General features: G+C 33.9%; 1 protein-coding gene across 1 annotated transcript in view; it reads left to right on the top strand.

The window, feature by feature from the left end:
* The window catches only part of LOC117102836, a 21,851-nt gene extending 6,397 nt beyond the window's left edge, over positions 1-15,454 (top strand). Inside the window, exons 4-14 of the mRNA XM_033243266.1 lie at positions 509-701; positions 1,394-1,524; positions 2,547-2,795; positions 3,237-5,967; positions 6,510-6,541; positions 10,093-10,149; positions 10,509-10,631; positions 11,599-11,681; positions 13,133-13,260; positions 13,921-14,044; positions 14,802-15,454. Coding sequence (XP_033099157.1) covers positions 509-701; positions 1,394-1,524; positions 2,547-2,795; positions 3,237-5,967; positions 6,510-6,541; positions 10,093-10,149; positions 10,509-10,631; positions 11,599-11,681; positions 13,133-13,260; positions 13,921-14,044; positions 14,802-14,905 — 3,955 coding nt within the window. The 3' untranslated portion in view covers positions 14,906-15,454. The remainder of the gene's footprint in view (positions 1-508; positions 702-1,393; positions 1,525-2,546; positions 2,796-3,236; positions 5,968-6,509; positions 6,542-10,092; positions 10,150-10,508; positions 10,632-11,598; positions 11,682-13,132; positions 13,261-13,920; positions 14,045-14,801) is intronic.
* The last annotated feature ends 3,062 nt before the right edge of the window (positions 15,455-18,516 follow it).

Raw genomic sequence — 18,516 nt, 5'->3', positions numbered from 1 at the left:
CAGTAGATAATGTATCTTGAAAGTAATTACGCTATATTTTCACTTGCATAATAATATTACAGTAGCATATTTAACTTTCTTGTAATATATGTAGCATGTGGTTTTGGTAATATTTCAAGTAATAGCGGCTTGAAATCTTCTGAATTATGACGTTGCAGGCTATGTCCAGTTTGGAATGGGGTGTTTCTTAATTTTTTTAATCCATGCTTTAATTATAACTAGAAATAATAGGAATAATATTATAATCATGATAAATCATAATGTATAATAAAAATATTTTGTAAAGTAGTTGAGACCATGTGGGTCTCATGCGCTAGTAACTGAGCATTACTACAGCATGTTACAAAGTAACACAATTCATAGATTATTATAGGAAAACTTTTAGGAAAAATGAACATTTATTGCATGACTCTAACTTATTTCATTTTTCAGAAATTGATTATGAAAAACAAAAAATGAAATGTTCTGTATATAATATAAACCTTGTTTCTTCATTTTTCTTTGTCAGGAACCCAAGCTTTATCACTGGACCACCAAATCTATGGTCGATGGGCAACAAGTTTTGGCCAAATTCTGGGAGACCACTAGAGAGGCGTCAGAATGTTGTGCCATCTGTGACTGCAATTGAGTCGTCTTCACTCTATCCCAATCAACAAGTCAGGCATCCTTTTAAGCATGCAGACAGTTCCGAGCCATTAACAGTATGGATTATTTCTTTTAGGATACATTGCCCTCCAATACTAATACTTGAATACTTACTTAGATACTTGTTAGTTAGGCCCTCTATTTCTTGGGTACGTCCTTCCATAAACTAATATATGCTGTTATACTGTACGTACTATTTTATGTTATATAAATTACTTATATTTGCTTACACACAGGGGGTAAAGTGTGGGCTGCATGTGACCCGACAGTGATTTTTTTTTTGTGGCCCACAAAAATAAATTAAATAATCTATTTCTCTGGCCCACCAAACATATTTGGCTAGGAAACACTTTGTTTTTTTCAGCCCGACACCAATCATCTGTGAAAAGTAATATTAAAGCTAAGAATAAAGTGGTATAAAAGCAGTGCATGAAGGTTTTTGGAAGCACACTGGAAGCATCAAAGTTTGGGTGGGGCCATTGGTGTTAAACCAAAAATTCATTTTTTGCCCCCCCCCACCCCCTCTGTGCTATCAGTTATTGTTAGAGGACTTCAAAGTGTTTTAATGTTCCCAATAGAAGAATCCCAATACATCATTTTATGATATTTATTAAAACAGAGACATATTATTGAATCTGGGATATTTAAACCATTTTTAAAACGTTGTTTTCACTGTAGATTATTGAAGCTGCAATTGTTTCTCTTGCAATTCGAGTCATTAATTTTATATTTTCTTTTATATTTCAAGGAGCTTCCAAGCGCACCAGATCTTGATTTGAAGATAAAGACTGCCAATGCCATCTGCCTTGTGTCAAAATCCTTAGCAGCAGAGAGGGATTTGCCCATAAACAAAAAGAATGGCAGACTCCTGAAAGCAAGGTATAGTAGTTATATATATCCACAGATGCTGGCATATGATTGGTTGAAATTGCAGGTGTAATTTGAATGTTTTTACAATACATCCCACTATGATAATGTATGCCCAGGTCATTTGACTTTTGCTTAGCTCATATTGATTGCATATTTCTTTTTCATAAATACTTCTTACACCGCACTATGGGTGAACCGAACCTTGTCCAAATTTAAGTTTTCTAGTCTCTAAAGTACTGTTTAATAATAATAATAATATGTCGGTCTTATATAGCGCTTTATGCATATTACTCTAGTCATTGGATCAAACACGTATGGAACACATACTCAGCTCCCAGGGGAGAATTCCATTATATTGCAGCTATTAATCAGTGCAGTTGTGTTCGAACCTACCAGGTACCCACTTGTACTCCTGGGTGGAGAGAGGCAACCATAGATAAAGTGCCTTGCCCAAGAACACAAGCGATTTGCACTGCGAGAGTTTCAAATTCTCGAGGTTAGGAGTCCAAGCCACAACCGATGTGCAAACTGTTTACAGTGTGTTGCTTGTCAAAACTATGTTTTATATGTGTGGTGTAAACCTCTTATTTATCAGAATATTAAATGAAAAATAATTGTATGAAAAACCTGTTTCCAAAAGTGGAGTGAAATTGTTCAATCATAAATGCACTCACAAACAATTTGTTGATACTGTTTTTATTATCAATTTTGCATTAAACTGATGCAAAATTTATAATTTTTTGATAGTTTTAAGTGTGATGAGCTTACACATAAACAATATACATTTTTTAAATATTCATGATGCTAAAGAAATTACATTGGGTTTTTTTTGCCAAAGCCCTGTATAGAACTGGACAATTCACATTAGTTTCAGTACTTTAAGGAGCTCATTAAATACTCTATTATACCAAAAGCATTCTGGCAATAAAATGTAATTCAGAAACTTTTTGTTTGTTTATTTGTGATGGAGACATGCTAATTGGTCTTAACTGTAAATTTATTTAAAATGTATGGTATTTCATCTTTTACAGACTGAAGCCACTTCATGCATTTACACCAGTTGGACCAACAGTAGATCATTGCGCTGGTGTTCAGCCAGAAAAGAAACCCCAGAGCCCTAGTCAACTGAAACTACAGATGCGAAAAAAGCAACTCCTGGACATGCTTCCACCTGGAATATTCCAGGAACGTCCAGCCACGCGGGAATCTGTACACCGGACCTCTGTCGCATCCAACCTGTCTGAAGATCGTGAGCTTGATGATTTTGATGCTGTGACATTGTAAGCTTGAACTTTGACTTGGCTTTTTAGAATTTTTTTTTTATATTTGTCATTGTGCTTATTTTTATTTTAGGGTAGAAGTCTGTGTATTTGTCTTAAATATTAATATGCTGGTCACCAACATTTCTACCATTTCATTCATTCATCCATGCATCCATTATTTATAGGTAGATGAAACATTATTCTATTTTATTTTTTTTTTACCATATTTATAGAGGGTGACTCTTCCAGCATATATTAGAAGGTTGGCTCTCTTAAGTAAATGAAATAACTCTGGAGTGGAGTTGCTTTTAGTCATGAGAAAAAGACCTGCAGTAACAGGAATTGAACCCAGGACCCTGGGATTAAAGGGCAAGCATCTTAACCACTAAGCTATGCAGCTCCATATTCAAATGGGTTATACTAAGATTGTTAACATTTAGCTATTTTTTATATTCAAAGCCAAAATGAAGCAAGTCAGTCATGCTCAGAATTTCACCAAATACCTCCAGACAGTGGTACAATCTTCGGTTATGAATATAACCAAGAAATGCTGCTAGATCAAGAGATTCCTGCCGACCCTGAAATGGAAAGGCGATTGATGCAATACATGTCAGTGCAGTCTCCCAACAAGACTCTCTCCAGGCTAGGCCTGGATGGACCATCTGGTGACAGTATGGCCAGCTTTAGTGATGTCCTTATTGATGGTGCTGCAGGCATGATTGATTCTGCTTTAACAAAGGGTAGAAACCGGCGCAAACTTGTTGAAGAAAAAGTAAACTTTACTCAAAAGTCAATTTTGAAAACCTCTAAAGCATCAGCAGAAAATATTTTTAGTGGTCTTGTTTGGAATGGAAATAGTCTTGAGAGAGTCCAAACAGCTCCAGAACAAGGAACACAGAATCTCTTTGGGGATGAAACATTTGAAGTTGATACAGAGAGACCTGTAACTGTACCAGACCAGCCAAATATCCTTGAAGCAGTAGCAAAGCAGCATTTAGAGAAGCTTCTAGAGGAAGAAGATGATGCATCATTGCAAGAAAATAACACCAGTGATGACTCTACTCTAGTTGTTGAACCATTGGAGAAGAATGTCAGATTTCCAGATCATAAACTCAACGTCCACACTCTAGATTTGGTTATTTTGAATGACACTGCAGATAGTTCCAAAAAAGCTGAAAAGATATTATTGCCAGTTACTGAAGAAGCAGAAGGGGACGGTTTAAAAGATATCACAAACATACTCTTAAGTGAAAGTGAAATCAATAGTCAATCAGAAGTTATAGAATCACAAATGGTGAATCTTTCAATAATAGAGAATGCTGAGAAAGTTTCTGAAAAGTATGACTTAAAAAAAGAACATTGTTCAATTCACGAAGTACACACTCGCACAGACCTAAATGAAAATCATATTGTAAAAGAAGGGATCAGTAATGTTTCAGAAAATTGTAAGCAACCAAACAGTTCTATTTCAATTCGCAACAGCATTCAAACTGATGGAGCTCCTGCTACGTCTATTGACACTAATGCATCTAATAATGAACACAATGAAACTGAAATAGATAGTAAACCTACTCACATTACCTTGAGCCCAGAACAAAATGATCATCCCCATGACTTATATTTAAATCTTCAGGATGGAAACTTCCAGGATAATCCTCCTTTAGAAATTAACAGAGTTGTCAGGGACGTAGCCCTTGAAGATACTAACTGTTTAAAGCATTTATCTAAAAATATGGACAAACAAATAGAAGGAAATGAAAGGAGTGAAGACGAAACTGCTTTAGAACATTCAAACAAAGTTGATAAACGATCAGTTGTTTCTAATTATGAAGGTTCAAAAGAAATGAAAGTGCCAAAAAAAGTTGATGATTCAGTAAAGAGAACATTAGAAATGAAAGAATATAGTGCCAATGACATTAAATTATATGTTGCCAAAGCCAATGCCAAAGAAGTCAGAATTTCTGATAATGTTACAATAGTAGAGATAGAATCAAGGAAAATGTCAGATCCGCAACCATGCGGTGATCAAATGATGTTTACACCAATGGAAATGCGAGTTAAATCTGAGTCTAATATGCCGAGTTCTTTTGCTGATAAAACAGTGAGCAGTTTGAAGTGTGTTGAGGAAAATTCAGACTCTGCCAGCAGCAGGTCTGATGACGAATTTCAAAATAATAATAATGATGATTTACAAAACAAAACACCCTGGATGTTCCTGACAGAGAATGAACATGACAATAGTATAACTTCAAGCATTCCAAATGGTGCACAGTCACCTGAATCGTATGTCATTAATGATGTACAAAAGCAGTTTGCTACACTTTCAGATGCCAATGTTATTGATGAAAATGAAGATGACGAAAAGGAAGATGAAATTGAGGATGCAGCTGAGGAATATAAAACTGGAACTGATAAAGATGATGAAAATGATGGTAATAATGGATCAGGATCTGCTAGTGGTACTGAACCTCAGGGACCAACTGGAAGAGAGAATACAGACAAAGGCCATGATGATCAAACCAATGATGGTAAAGGAACAGATGATTCTGAATCAAAATCAGGAGATATCCAAGGAAGCAGATTGTCAACCACAGTGAACCAGAATCTAATGTCAGAGAATGCTTATACAGATTATGCATTTGTGCAATCAAAGATGTCTGATATTGACTTAGAATACAATGATATACCAGAGATTGATGAGAGCGTTATCTTTTGTGGCATATGTGGTCTGGATGAGGATACTTGTGTCTGTCCGAGATCAAAGGCTGCAAGCAGTAAAGACAGATTCTTTCACTCTTCTCCAAGGATAAATAGTGCGTACACTGAACCAATTACCTCACCGTCTGACGAAAATCTTGAGGTAGTGGAACATGCAAAGGAATGCTGGAGTCCCAGAGAAGACTTGCAGATGACAGATAAAGCCAACAATCTCATAATGAAGTATAGAAACATGTATGATAATGGAATCTTCAAAGATCATTCTGCAACAGCTTGTTTTAGTGAAATGCTAATTAGCGGTTGGTCTAATGATGGTGCTAAAAACATCCTGGTCAAAAATCAGGTGATGAATCAGACAAACCATGCTCTGGATGTCGAACTAGGCTGCTTAGATGTCACTCCAGTAAATGGTTCTGCAGCTAGAAGTGCATCTGCAGAAACTGGTGAACACGACTCTGTCACAGACAAACCAGTAAGTAATTTTTGTCACTTTTTTTTACCAATTCTCTCATTTAAAGTATACACCTGTTCTCTTCCAATTTTTTTTATAGTTGAGAATGCCTACACTGTACATAACAATGGCGCACAAGATTCATAATTTTAAAAATGGGATACTATGTAACTAGTATGCTAAATCTTTTCTCAAATTGTATGAAATTGGTAAACTCTTCCTTTAAATTTTGTTTTGTATTCTTCAGTCCCTATTCTCTACCTTGGAGGTTATGTATTCACCACCAATTTCTGTTAGCAGTATTATGCAAAAACTAATGAATAGATCTTCATAAAATTTAGTGGAATGCTAAATATTGGTGTATATTGAAAATGTTACTGTAATTAGAGTTTGAGATTAAAGATCATAGGTCAAGATCAATGAATATTAAAAAAATCACATTAATAATGTGGTATGGCAGATGTATACACTATTGAGTACCTGCTCTAGTTTTACTTGCAATGTTTCCATTTGCTATGAAATAATTTGCACATCAATCTATCAGTTTGTGTTTTGTTTTGCAGGTCATAAATGAAGCCGTTTCACTCACTGATATGTAAGTACATTGTTTTCATCTAAAGCTATGCATAACTCTTTGAAAATTTGTTTTTCAAATACCCAAGATTACTCTGGCAGTGTCCCTGCAATATTTACTCCAAAAAAATTCTAAGTTCTAATTGAATTGAATAAAAAAAAAAAAACAGTTTTACACTAGAGTAATAAAGTATAGTTAGATTATCAATTGGATATCATTCATATTCTTATTTTAATATTTTTTTCTAACCAAGTTGTTTTTTACTGCTTAATTTTGTAGAAAGTCTAGATGTAATGTAAAGCATAGTGATTAAAAATAGATGTTGTCCACTTCATATTTCTTTTTTATGTTAAATTTTTTTTAGTAAAAACTTAATTGATTGTTAATTAAGTGATTTACAGACTATTAGTATTTTTAAATTTAAAAAATTGTACAGACTTCTGTATTTCAATTGAAACCATTTAAGTAATAAAGTTGATGATGATAATGATAACGGTGACGATGATAATGATGGTAATAAAAGAAAGCAAATTTAATACAAATTATACAAATAAACAATGATCATGTCTCTATAAAAGGTATATGACTAAATTTTTTGGAAATACAAAAAATATCTGTACAAAAATTGATAAAATAGGCATACATCAATAAGATGCACACTTTAGGCTCATTGGATTGAATTGGTATATATTCTTAATTTATCTGAATTCATTTTATATCTGTAATAGCAATATCAAATTGAAATATCAACTCCTACACCGTGGATTGTTTTATGTTGATAAATGAAAAAACAAATACCTATTATGAGTAGGTGTGTAGAATCCAAGTTCAAAAGCCTTTGGCATTCCTCTTAGTAAATATTAGACGAGGTGAGCAAGAATAACAGGAAAGATAAACACCTGCCTACTGATAAATATAACTTGAGGAGAATTAGAAAAAATGATTCCTAACAATGGCACATTCCATTATTAATAAGAGGTGTGTCTGTGCATTGTAATCATCAGTGACAGTATAAAATTTTCTACTTGTTTGATTACCATAATGTACTAAGGATGTAGAGCATAAGGATGTTGCCATATTAAATGCAACTAATGGGATCCCATTAGAATAAGCCAAAATTTGCTATCGTTATGGGTCAATCTCCATTCACCACTAAATGCTAAATTTTGTGTTATCCATAGTTTTGTCGTAATTTTTTATTTGATGGCTTTGTGCATTGTATTTTCTGAATTTTATTGTTTGTGTGTTCTTTTTTTGCTTAAAGCCAATAAATTTCAACTAAGTTGATAAAAAAAACCACTCAATTTTTTGTTTGATATCCTGAGAATTTTTATTTAGATTCTACAATAATAGGAAATCCTCATCTTAAAGACAACCCTGGTTTATAGTGGAATATTCTACAAATAGATGATTCCTCAGTTACTAATCTATATATGAGTGTGAGATGTTTCAATAATAAACATTTAAGTCTGAAGTCCCTTTGTAAGGCTGCTGTTAAAGATATCTTGGTCCAGACGTGTCATTTGCTATAACAGTTTTCATGGGCATTTGATAGGAAAGCAGTTTTATTTTCAGTTGCTATTGTTTTTCCTCTTGAAAGCATTAATATTATTTCTCACATTTTTTCCATCTGTATACTGTGGGCTATTATCTTCCTGTTTTTTGTGAGGTTTTTCTGTGAGTATACTGGTGTTAATAGATAGATTCTATTATTTTGAAATGTTCAAGAACAGTACTGCAGCTTGTGAAATATGTATCCCTGTATTCGCTTCTGGTGTTTAAGTGCTGTATTTAATCTGACAAGTGACAGGCATTATATGATCAACATACATTTTGTTCTTTATCTTTTGCAAATAGACTTCGCTTCCATTTACTGATAATGTTGTCAGTTGTTGACCAGTGTAAATAAAGTTATAGGTTTATGCAAGCCTACTTTTGAGTAGAGTATATTTTCATATTAATAGAGACTCTACCTTTTAATTGTCTGACAACTGCAGTCAACTTACATTTTTTAAGTTTTGATATTAGGTCATTATCATGTACTGTACATACCTTTTTTAAATTATTTAAATTGATCTTAAACCAAGAAATAATCTAAAATCCAAATTGACAGAGAACCAATCACTACCATTCACCAGCAGTAACAGTCTCTCAGGTGACAAGAGTGGGAGGCAATGGTGTTTAACTTGACAACTTTTACAGCTTGAGTATTGTGTGGATAGTCTTATAATAAATAATTTCCAAATTGTTATGTACGCTAATTTATCTGAGAATGCAAAACCAGAATTGAGATCTAATGAAATAGTAGGCTGACAGGCTCTAACTTGGTGATCACTCAGTTTTTCACTCAGTTTTGTAATTCTCAACTAGGGTTCACAGTCCAAAAAAAAAAAAAGACAAGTTTCAAAAATTGGACTGCAATATCAGAAAATTTAAGAAAATTTTTAAAATTATGTAAATGAATGATCCAATTTCTGGTGAAGCAGCCAAACCTGGTCATTGTTGCCAAGGTAATATGTCATTCGAAGTTTCCCCATTATTGCTACTTTTGTTTTAAGTGAAGTACTGTCTAGTCATTGCTGTTTAGAACAGTAAGCTATAGTCACTGTTGCTGAGACCAGTGTAGTCACTGTAGAGCTTAAGCTGCATTCACATTGGCTCCGAACTGAAATTCAGACCGCGATCCTATTCTTACATGCTTATTTGATTTTCTGATTGGTTTAGTAGGCTTTCTGATCTAAAAAATTGAATGCAGATTGAATGCATGTGTAGTCATTGTAAGGCACCATTTTTCATGCTATATTTGGTATTTGGAATGTTTACCTTTCCATGATGCAACAGTTTATTGAGTTTTCATGATGCCATAAAGTCTGCGGTGGATTTTGAATTTGCTGATTAATTGTTTTCCCTTCAACTTAACCATGTGGACAAGGTTTAGAAGGTAATGAGAACACAAGAATTTTGTTTAAATTGATATAATAATAGGATGTTGTCATTTATAAATTCTAAAACCTGATATTTTGTATAGTCAAAGTGTAAACTCTGAAGAAAAACTATCTAATCTTGTAAATCGATAATTTAATATTTACTATTGAACGTGGTGTCTGTGGTGTCTTGATGAACCGATATATATGGTTTTTCTCCTTAGGAACCTACCTTAAATGTATTGAAATCATCCGACCCAGGAGTATAGGCCACAAAATTGTTATGTTGTAATGTGAAACGATAATAGCCTAATAAAATTATACTCTTTAAAAAATGCAAATATTGTACATGATATGAAATGCTTTTATAGTTCACAAAATATGGCATAAATTTCACTCTGTTAAACTCATAATGTTTATGCTGTTGTAACAACAACAAATGCATATTTCTTTTTCCAAATTTGATTCAAAAACATGTTTATGTGAAAGTAAAGTATTTTTTAAAGTGCCATTATATATCTTGTTGCATGTTTTGAGGTAATGCCAGTGAAGATAGCACTACAGCAAAAGATGTTAAACAATTGATACTGTAGCATTGATTTTCTAATTATATTTCAAATATCAATTATTATTATTTTTGTTGTACAGGGACAATCCTAATTCACTGTCAGTTGTAGCTGAGAGCAAGCAAATCTCCAAAACAAGGTAAGCACTTCAATTCTACCAAAATTATAAAATTTTATTTCATTTATAAATTTTCTTTAATAATGGTGAAAATACTACTTTACTAAATGTACAGAGGATGTGTGTGTTTTTTTTTTTGTTTACTCTGTTTTCAAAAATTTAACTTTTTTTAACATGTTGCACTCATTTTTAAGTTAAAGATTGTTTTTCTCCAGATTTTATATTAAGAATACAATAAGAAAACTAAAAAACATGAAGTACACATGAATCAGCTAATGAGAACACAGATATTAGTTACATACGGAAATAAATTATCTTTCCATGAAACACAAAACAAAACAATTGAGTTTAATAACTTTTTTTTTTAAATTCGCATGCAGATCACAGGTTGATGATAAATCACCGATTGCTCCATTGCCTCCAGTCTGTTTTCGTATTAATGCACGACCACCGCCAGACCATGTCTACTACTTCGCTTATGGTGAAAATATGAATCAAAATAGGCAAGTACTGATCACCAGGTAACCTTTGTATTATACAAATATTGACGGCTCATGAGAGGAATGGTGAAATATATTGCCTCGACTCAAAGTGATGTGGAGACTACTATCTTCCCGAGGGCGGAATAGGCTACGGTCTCCACATCACCGATGGGCTATAGATTTCACCGTTCCCCGAATCTAGACTGTCAGTATTTGTTTTATATACCACATACATAGATTCTACAAATCTTAAAAAAAGTAATGAAAAGAATACCCACCACATAGGCCTAGGCCCTAAGCCTACTTTCTATTCATAGGCAGTCAAAGGGCCAATCTCTCATCATAGAGGTCGCAGTCCCCTTTCTCACCATGTATGTCATAAATTACACAGCATCGTTCAGAGTTGGGCCTAGAGATTACATCAATAATTTGACATATAGTACTTTTCCCCCGAGAATTTATGAATTATCATTCAACCCACGTCATAGGAGTGATGGTTGAAGTTATTACCCGTTTTTTAACCAATCAGGTGCCTGGAAGGAATCTATGTATGTGGTATATAAAAAGTATTGTATTATTAATCCATGAACAATACAAAAGAAAAGTGTTTTATTGCAGTTCTTCATATGGTTCTTGGAACCTAGTAAAAGTTCAAAGTTGCCAGATTTATGATAAAATATTCAAAAGTGTACTGCAACCAACATCACTTCTGTTTTTAATATTTTCTTTTTATTTGTTTTATATATATTGCACAGCATATAATATTTTTTTATATGTAGCCCAACACACATCTGTGCTTGCTTCTTATCCATAATAATTACCTTAATATGACAGATAAAAAAAAAACATGTACATCTGAAATTATTAAAATATATAATAAATATTCCTATTTACAAGTTAATAAAAAGGTTTAAGTTAGTGACTTTTAAACAATTTTCATATTTGCTTTTAATAATATAAAATTATTGTTTTTATTAATTATCTATAGAATGTCACTTTACATTGGAAGGCAAGATGTACAGCGTCTCTGGGGACTTTTGTTTGGATTTCAAATCAAATTCAATAAGAAAGGTATGTAATTTATATATTATACTATTATTATTGTGACAACAACAGTTATAAATATGATGTAAGAACAAAGAATATAATTTTGATAGTACTATGGATTTATCGAAAGGTCCACTGATTATTCGCAGATAAGATAGTATAATACATACTCCAAGTATCGAAATGCATGCCATCGTGTCGGGATTCAATATTTCAACATTAATTATGTCATCATCAGGAATGGATGGTTTTATGTGTCAGCAATTCCAAACTAATAATGATAAAAGTCTTTAGAGCATTTAATTGTCATTAAATAACATACATTTGCAAACATATGTTACTACCCCATATGGCATTGAATAACTAGCATTTGCACCAGCACCATATGCAATCTACTCTGCTAGCTGATGAGCACTCCTAGTGATGCGGCTACCTTTTCCTTTTCTTTCCTTTGTACACTGCTATGAATTACTTCAATTGCACAGCATCCTACAGGTACCCGTTTATAATTATATGGTGAGGTGAGTCGAATGGCTGAGCGGTTAGCAAGGGCGCCGCAATCTATAGCCATAATAACGGTGCTGGTTCAAACGGCACGCTCGCCTATGGTTCTGGTGGTAGAACAAGTCTTCTATAAACCGTAGTCCCAGTGTATACAATGACTCGTGTGCACTATAAAGAACCCAGTACATCCTTCGAGACGAGTAGGGGGATACCCCGGTGTACTGGAACGTACAGCCCCTGTGGTGGACAACAAAAGTTGCTGGTACCGGGTTACCGGGTAGCACAGACACGAAGGGACCCTTAGGGGCGAAGAAAGTCATTGATCGAGTTCCTAGTCCACATATCAAGCGCCCTGAGCATCTTACATTAGATGGATATGTGCGCTATATAACTATATAAAACTACAGTATTATTATTATTATTATTATTATTATTATTATATGTAGAGAGAGAGACGTAGGTAAAGTACCTTTCTTAAGGATACAAGTGAATTTCACAGAGAGGATTCAATATTTCAAACTGAAGGTGGAAATGGTTTGGCGCAGCAGGAACGGTTTGGTTTCAATCCCGCGCTGTGCATAATGCTTATGTCCTTGAGCAAGGAACTTTATCTGCATTACTTCTCTCCACCCAGGAGTATAAATGGGTACCTGCAGAGGTTCAAGTGCAAAATACGCTGATATATTTCATGCAGCAAACTATGGAATTTCTCCCATAGGCATCGTTCCAATAACTTGGGTAATAATGTGGAAAAGAGACTTAGTTGTGACATTGTGTAGAGTGCTATATAAAAAGCTACATATTATTGTTATTAACGTTAAGACACTGAACTTCAGTCACTGCACCAGCCACACTAACTATAATATATGTTTATCCATCGCTTGTAATTAATACACAAGTTATTTCTGTAATGTGGCTTTTAGAAGAATCATATCTGTATTGGTTTATTTTTGTTTATTATGTTATTACAGGGTCAGATGCTGATGCTGGTGTCTTTGCCAACATCGAGTCCAATCCAGAAAATTCTGTTGAAGGGTGTGTCTACTTAATCACTAAAGAAGAACTTCAAAGGCTAGACAAGTACACAGGATGTCCACAGGTAAGACTAACATGATGTTGGACACAATACTTGGCATCTTTGTTGGCATATGTCATCCTGGGAACAGCGTCAGCTGATGGTTGTAGAACTGTTTGCCGATGAAAAGAGAGCAGCTTAGCTCTGTTGGCTAATCTGGTGGTAGCCACTGTGTGTGCGCTGAACTGTGGATGATCTCTATGTCCCCAGTTCAATTCTCATCGCTGTCTCTCCTTGGTTTCACCTGGAGGGCTGAAATACAAGTTACAATAGCGCACAGTCTTTCGGATGAGACGTTTAAGCCGTTGGTCCTGTGTGCGTTTATGGCTCATATGCATGTTAAAGAATGCAATACACTCTTCGGAAAAGAGTAGGGGATTGTCCCCTGGTGTACTGCCCAATCACCACCAAAATGACCCCACTGGAAATAAGTCTTCTTCTAGACTTTCGTGGGCTATCCTTGGTGTTTACACTGAATAAATCCAATCCAATCCATCTTTGATTTTAAATACAGAGTTACAATATGAGGCCAAATGATTAATAACCGTGTAACATTTTAAAACAAAGGCCTAACCAATGCATGCTAAATTTGGACGATGCAGGCATCACATTGTAAGCATGTTGTTGATAATGTTGCCTAGTTGGAATGGTTGTGACAATTTTTCTTGCTATTTATTTAAACAGTTCTTTAGTCGTGTTGTGTTTCCTGTATGGATGATCAACTCCAAGGACCCCAATGCCTTGGGTGTGGCACAATACTGCATTCCCGCTGTTATGTACATTGCCAATAATAAATGGACTACAGCAGGTAAGACGTAGACATTATTTTAATTTGTGTTTTAATAAACCAAACCTCCTATCTACTATATATAACTGTCTATAGGTCTGGAAGACTACTGTACAACATTTGTAAAGTAGAGCAAACATTCTGAAAGTAATTGCGTACAACTCAGCCTGCTAACCTCACTCTAATAATAATTAATAGATAAATCATAGACACTGTGTATATAACACATCATCATCACCACCGCATATGACTCATGTTGATATTGGCGGCCGCTTTGGAGTTAGTGTTAGTGTTATCTTTAGTATTGATTATTATTAGTACATTATTATGATTTTTTTTTAAACTGTATTAAAAAAAAAAAAAATCCAAAAAATGGGTAGGTCGGTAGGAAAAGTTTTTTTTTAGGCCTAAAAAGTAGAAAATACATAAAAATACAACAAAGACCATTTTAAATTCTGAATTGAAGAGCAAAATGATCGCATAACGCTGTCGCATTGCCTACTCTACAGCAAGATAGACCTTAGGCCTGTTCCAGCCTTTTTAGCTCATTAAAAAAAAAAAATTTTCATTGTGGAAAAAAAAAAAAAAAATTAAAATAATGCCAAAAATCAATTTCGTACATTTTGGGTCGGTCCGGCATGACCAACACAATACTTATTTTTATTTAGCCTGTGTATGCAAGGGTTAAAATCTGTGGTTAAAATATATTTTTTTTTTAAATAAAGCTTCATTCTAATGGATAAACCTAAATTACAATCACATTTTTTTTTTTTTTCAGACAAGACCTTGGCATCGGATTACAGTGTACAGCAGTGCCTGCGCGGCTCGGAGCTATTAACACCTCGCTATGTGGAGCATATTTCTAGTTGTGCTAGATCCTAACAAACTTTTTTGAACAAATTCATGTCCATAACAGTGGTGGGTTCAAGGGTGACCCATCCCAGCTAGCCACACCCCTTTCCCCTCCCCAAACTAAATTTACAAAATTATTTTTAAAAATGGAGAAAAATAGAAAAATAATCAAATTAAGTTTAAGAGTGCCATTTTCGGCCTTTTAGAGGTGCCATAATCAAAATTGAATTAACATTAGGCTCACAGATTAGGAAAAGAGACTTTATGAATTTTTTTTTTCAGCAAGATTGATTGATACAATTTGACCAGACAATTTGCTTGAAGGATGATTGCAATTTTTCATGAAAATTAAATATTATTCAATTATTATTGATTAAATTGTTTTTCTGATAAATACTTATCTTTCACATATAGATCATGGCTACCTTCAATTCGGCTGAATTGAACAATACCTTAAAACCTTGAATTGAAGCCCAGTGGGCTTAATCTCGAGATGAAGCCCATCTTGAATTTAAGCCCCCTCTTTAGTTAGCAAAATTAGCCTCGAAAAGAAGCCCATGTCAAAAAGCAGCCTATGGGCTTCTTTTCAAGATAGCATAGGCTTTTTTTCAAGATAGTACAGTACAAACACTGGACATGAATGTCAGAAAACAAAATAAATTAAAAACAAGCTTGGTTTCTACAGTAGTTTAGGTGATTTAATGCCATTTAAATACACTCCATGATACAGATTGATGTTACAGTGGCCTTATTTTTTGTTTTATGGTACAAATTCACAAAATTTACAGCATTCATTTTGAAAAGAAGCCCCCCCCCCCTCTTTACTTTGCAAAAGTAGCCTCGAAAAGTAGCCAATCTTTAAATGAAGCCCATCTCGAAATGAAGCCCAACTCGAAATGAAGTCCATCTTGAAAAGAAGCCCATTCAAAGTTCGCAAAAAAAAAGAAGTAGCTCAGGGCTTCAATTCGAGGTTTTACGGTATGTCACTATGTCAACAAGATATTGGTAGCTCATAGACAATGTCTAAACAAGTATTACAAATTACCAAAAATATCTACTTGTGAAAGATATACACAAATCCAATTAGGAAAGGGCGCCCTCTATTGGTGCTGTCATTACTGGGACCTCCTTGGGGTACCCCATATGCTTCTTATGTCTATGTATGGTGGTGCAAAGTATTTCGAGTACTGTAAATTATGATTGAAAATAAAATACATACTGAACATACAATAATTCCAATACAGTATGTACATTAGTAGCAGATGATGCTTAAGAATCCCCAACCGAAAGCCCCCAGCTATGGCATCACTTGCGGGAGAATAATCACTGTAATGGATCTCTGTGTACTTGCAAACTGTTTTGAATACATGTGCTTATTTGAGTTAAAACTATAAAGGTTCTATCTTATGTTATTTACATCTGTGGGCTATAGTGTAATGTATAATTCCTTTGCTTGCTTTCATAACTAAACAATATTTTCATATTTTTTATACTGTTAAAAAATTGTGATAAAATAGCAACCATATATATTTGTATTAATATTGAAACTTTCATTTTTGATAAATATAAATAATATAGTTATATACAATATTGTGAATTTTATAAATAGATTAATATATTGATCAGGTGGGGATAATTTGATAATTATTTTTTTGTAATGACTTAATGCTTAATGCATAATTTTATCGATTGGTTAATTAAATAATGTTTTGTTATTGTATTGATTATTTTGTAGAATAGTCAATTGGAATGAAGGAAATATTAATAGAGTACCACAGTGGTGTCGTCATGACGCCAGGTGGCGCTCTCTGTTGTCAACAGACGTAGGTTACCGATCATTACGCCTGAATGACTGCATAGGCTTTCTTGAATAGGCATTTTAAAATCTAATATTTTTCTATCAAAATGTACTAAAAACACAAAAGCTCGCATTATATTAGTTATCGAACACACATTTAATCATCAATTAAAATTTAAAAAGAAAAAGTAAGATACAACATCTTAATAATTACGTTAGAAATTGGGATCAATGGTTTGTTAGTGGCAGAAATGGCGTCGGGTTGAATGCATTTTGCAATGATAGCAAACACTGTAGTACTCTATATGCAATTGTATAAGGCTAGTCTTTAGCCCACTTTGCAATATATTGATGCCAGGAATATTATGTAGAAGTGTAACAAAAAAAATTTGGTTCATTAATGTAATTATGTTTTAGTTTATACCAGCAAACTTTCACATAAAAATTTCACCTTGATTTTGAACTGCGCAATTTAAAGTTTTTCAACTTAAAAATTTAGTAAGTGCTGATATGTGTTGATGTTTTATTTAGCTGTCGTATTGCATTGTTATAATTGTAATATAAAATTGTTGTCTTTATTTTGAATGTTGTTTATCAGTAAAGATATATCGTACTGATAATGTGTTAAAATCTCTAAAAGGCTAAGACAAATTCCATTAATAGGCCTACATTCAATTTCTTATTTGAAGGATCAATTACATTATAAACTTCCAGTCACTGATCAAAATAATCCCGTTTTCAATAACATTTTGATACCCAAATTCTAAATGGATTACCAGTCAATGGTTTTACAGTATGATGGCGTCTGGAAAATTTCTTTCTTTTTTTATTTATTTTATAGGATTTATATAGCGCACATATCCAGAAAACTATTCAAGGCGCTTTTTTTTTCGCCTGATTGCATTATTACTAATATTTTCTATGCACAAGAACGACGATTTAAGGCGTTATCATTCCCATTGGGAGTATTCCTAGTTATACATGTAATCAGCACTACTAATTTCATTCTAAATCGTTCACCTCCACCAAGTGCCCATTTAAATACTCCTGGGTAAACAGAGGGAAATGCAGATAGTGCCTTGCCCGGCCCAAGCACACAATCAGTGTGACGAGCATCGGTCTCGAACCCCCGACCTTACCATTGAAAGTCTAGTGATAAGATGCGATTTTAAGGGCATTACCATTTGGAATTCATTTTTATAAAATTAAGATGTCGTTAAAACCATAATTTGTTGTTTAGTTTGTTGATGAGGTGTGCATTTCTGTTTGCTTGGTGGTATACTTGTAATAACTTGTATAGTTTTGCAATAAAAACTTTTCTGCTCACGTTTTGCTAAAAGAAAATGTTTCCTGGTTTACTTTTTTTCTTTTTGTTGAGTTTTTTTACTTAAGTTTAATATTGTCATTGACTTTGACTCAAATATGTACAACCTTGCACACAAAACATACCAAGCACTATAACAAAAACCTTACTCAATTGATAGAAAAAGAATAATTTAGTAAGAAAAAATATCTTATTAAAAATACACACTGCGGCCAGCCACAATCTCTTCTCTCACAGTGAGGATGGTGTAGCAGCTTTAAATAATATAGGTAGAGTACCAAGCCCGTAGCCAGGGGGGTTTGTTGGGTTCGAACGAACCCCCCTTTTCATGAAATGCCCTTTCAACAAAGGCTGGCTAGCCTACACTTTAGGCGTAGCCTAGAGCCTATGATCATTAAAAGTCCTATTTTAATACCTGATTGTTAGGCCTACCTAGTAACACAAAAAATTCAGGCCCCAAAACCTTGACTCAGAAATACCGGGATGGTGTCCGGCGGGGGATAGTTTCACCTGTATATA

This window comes from Anneissia japonica, unplaced genomic scaffold (genome assembly GCF_011630105.1).
Source record: "Anneissia japonica isolate Jap-2015-1 unplaced genomic scaffold, ASM1163010v1 scaffold32248_len650992_cov182, whole genome shotgun sequence".
Taxonomy (NCBI): Eukaryota; Metazoa; Echinodermata; class Crinoidea; order Comatulida; family Comatulidae; genus Anneissia; species Anneissia japonica.
The sequence above is the reverse complement of the archived record's forward strand: the minus strand, read 5'-3'. Positions and strand labels throughout refer to the sequence as shown.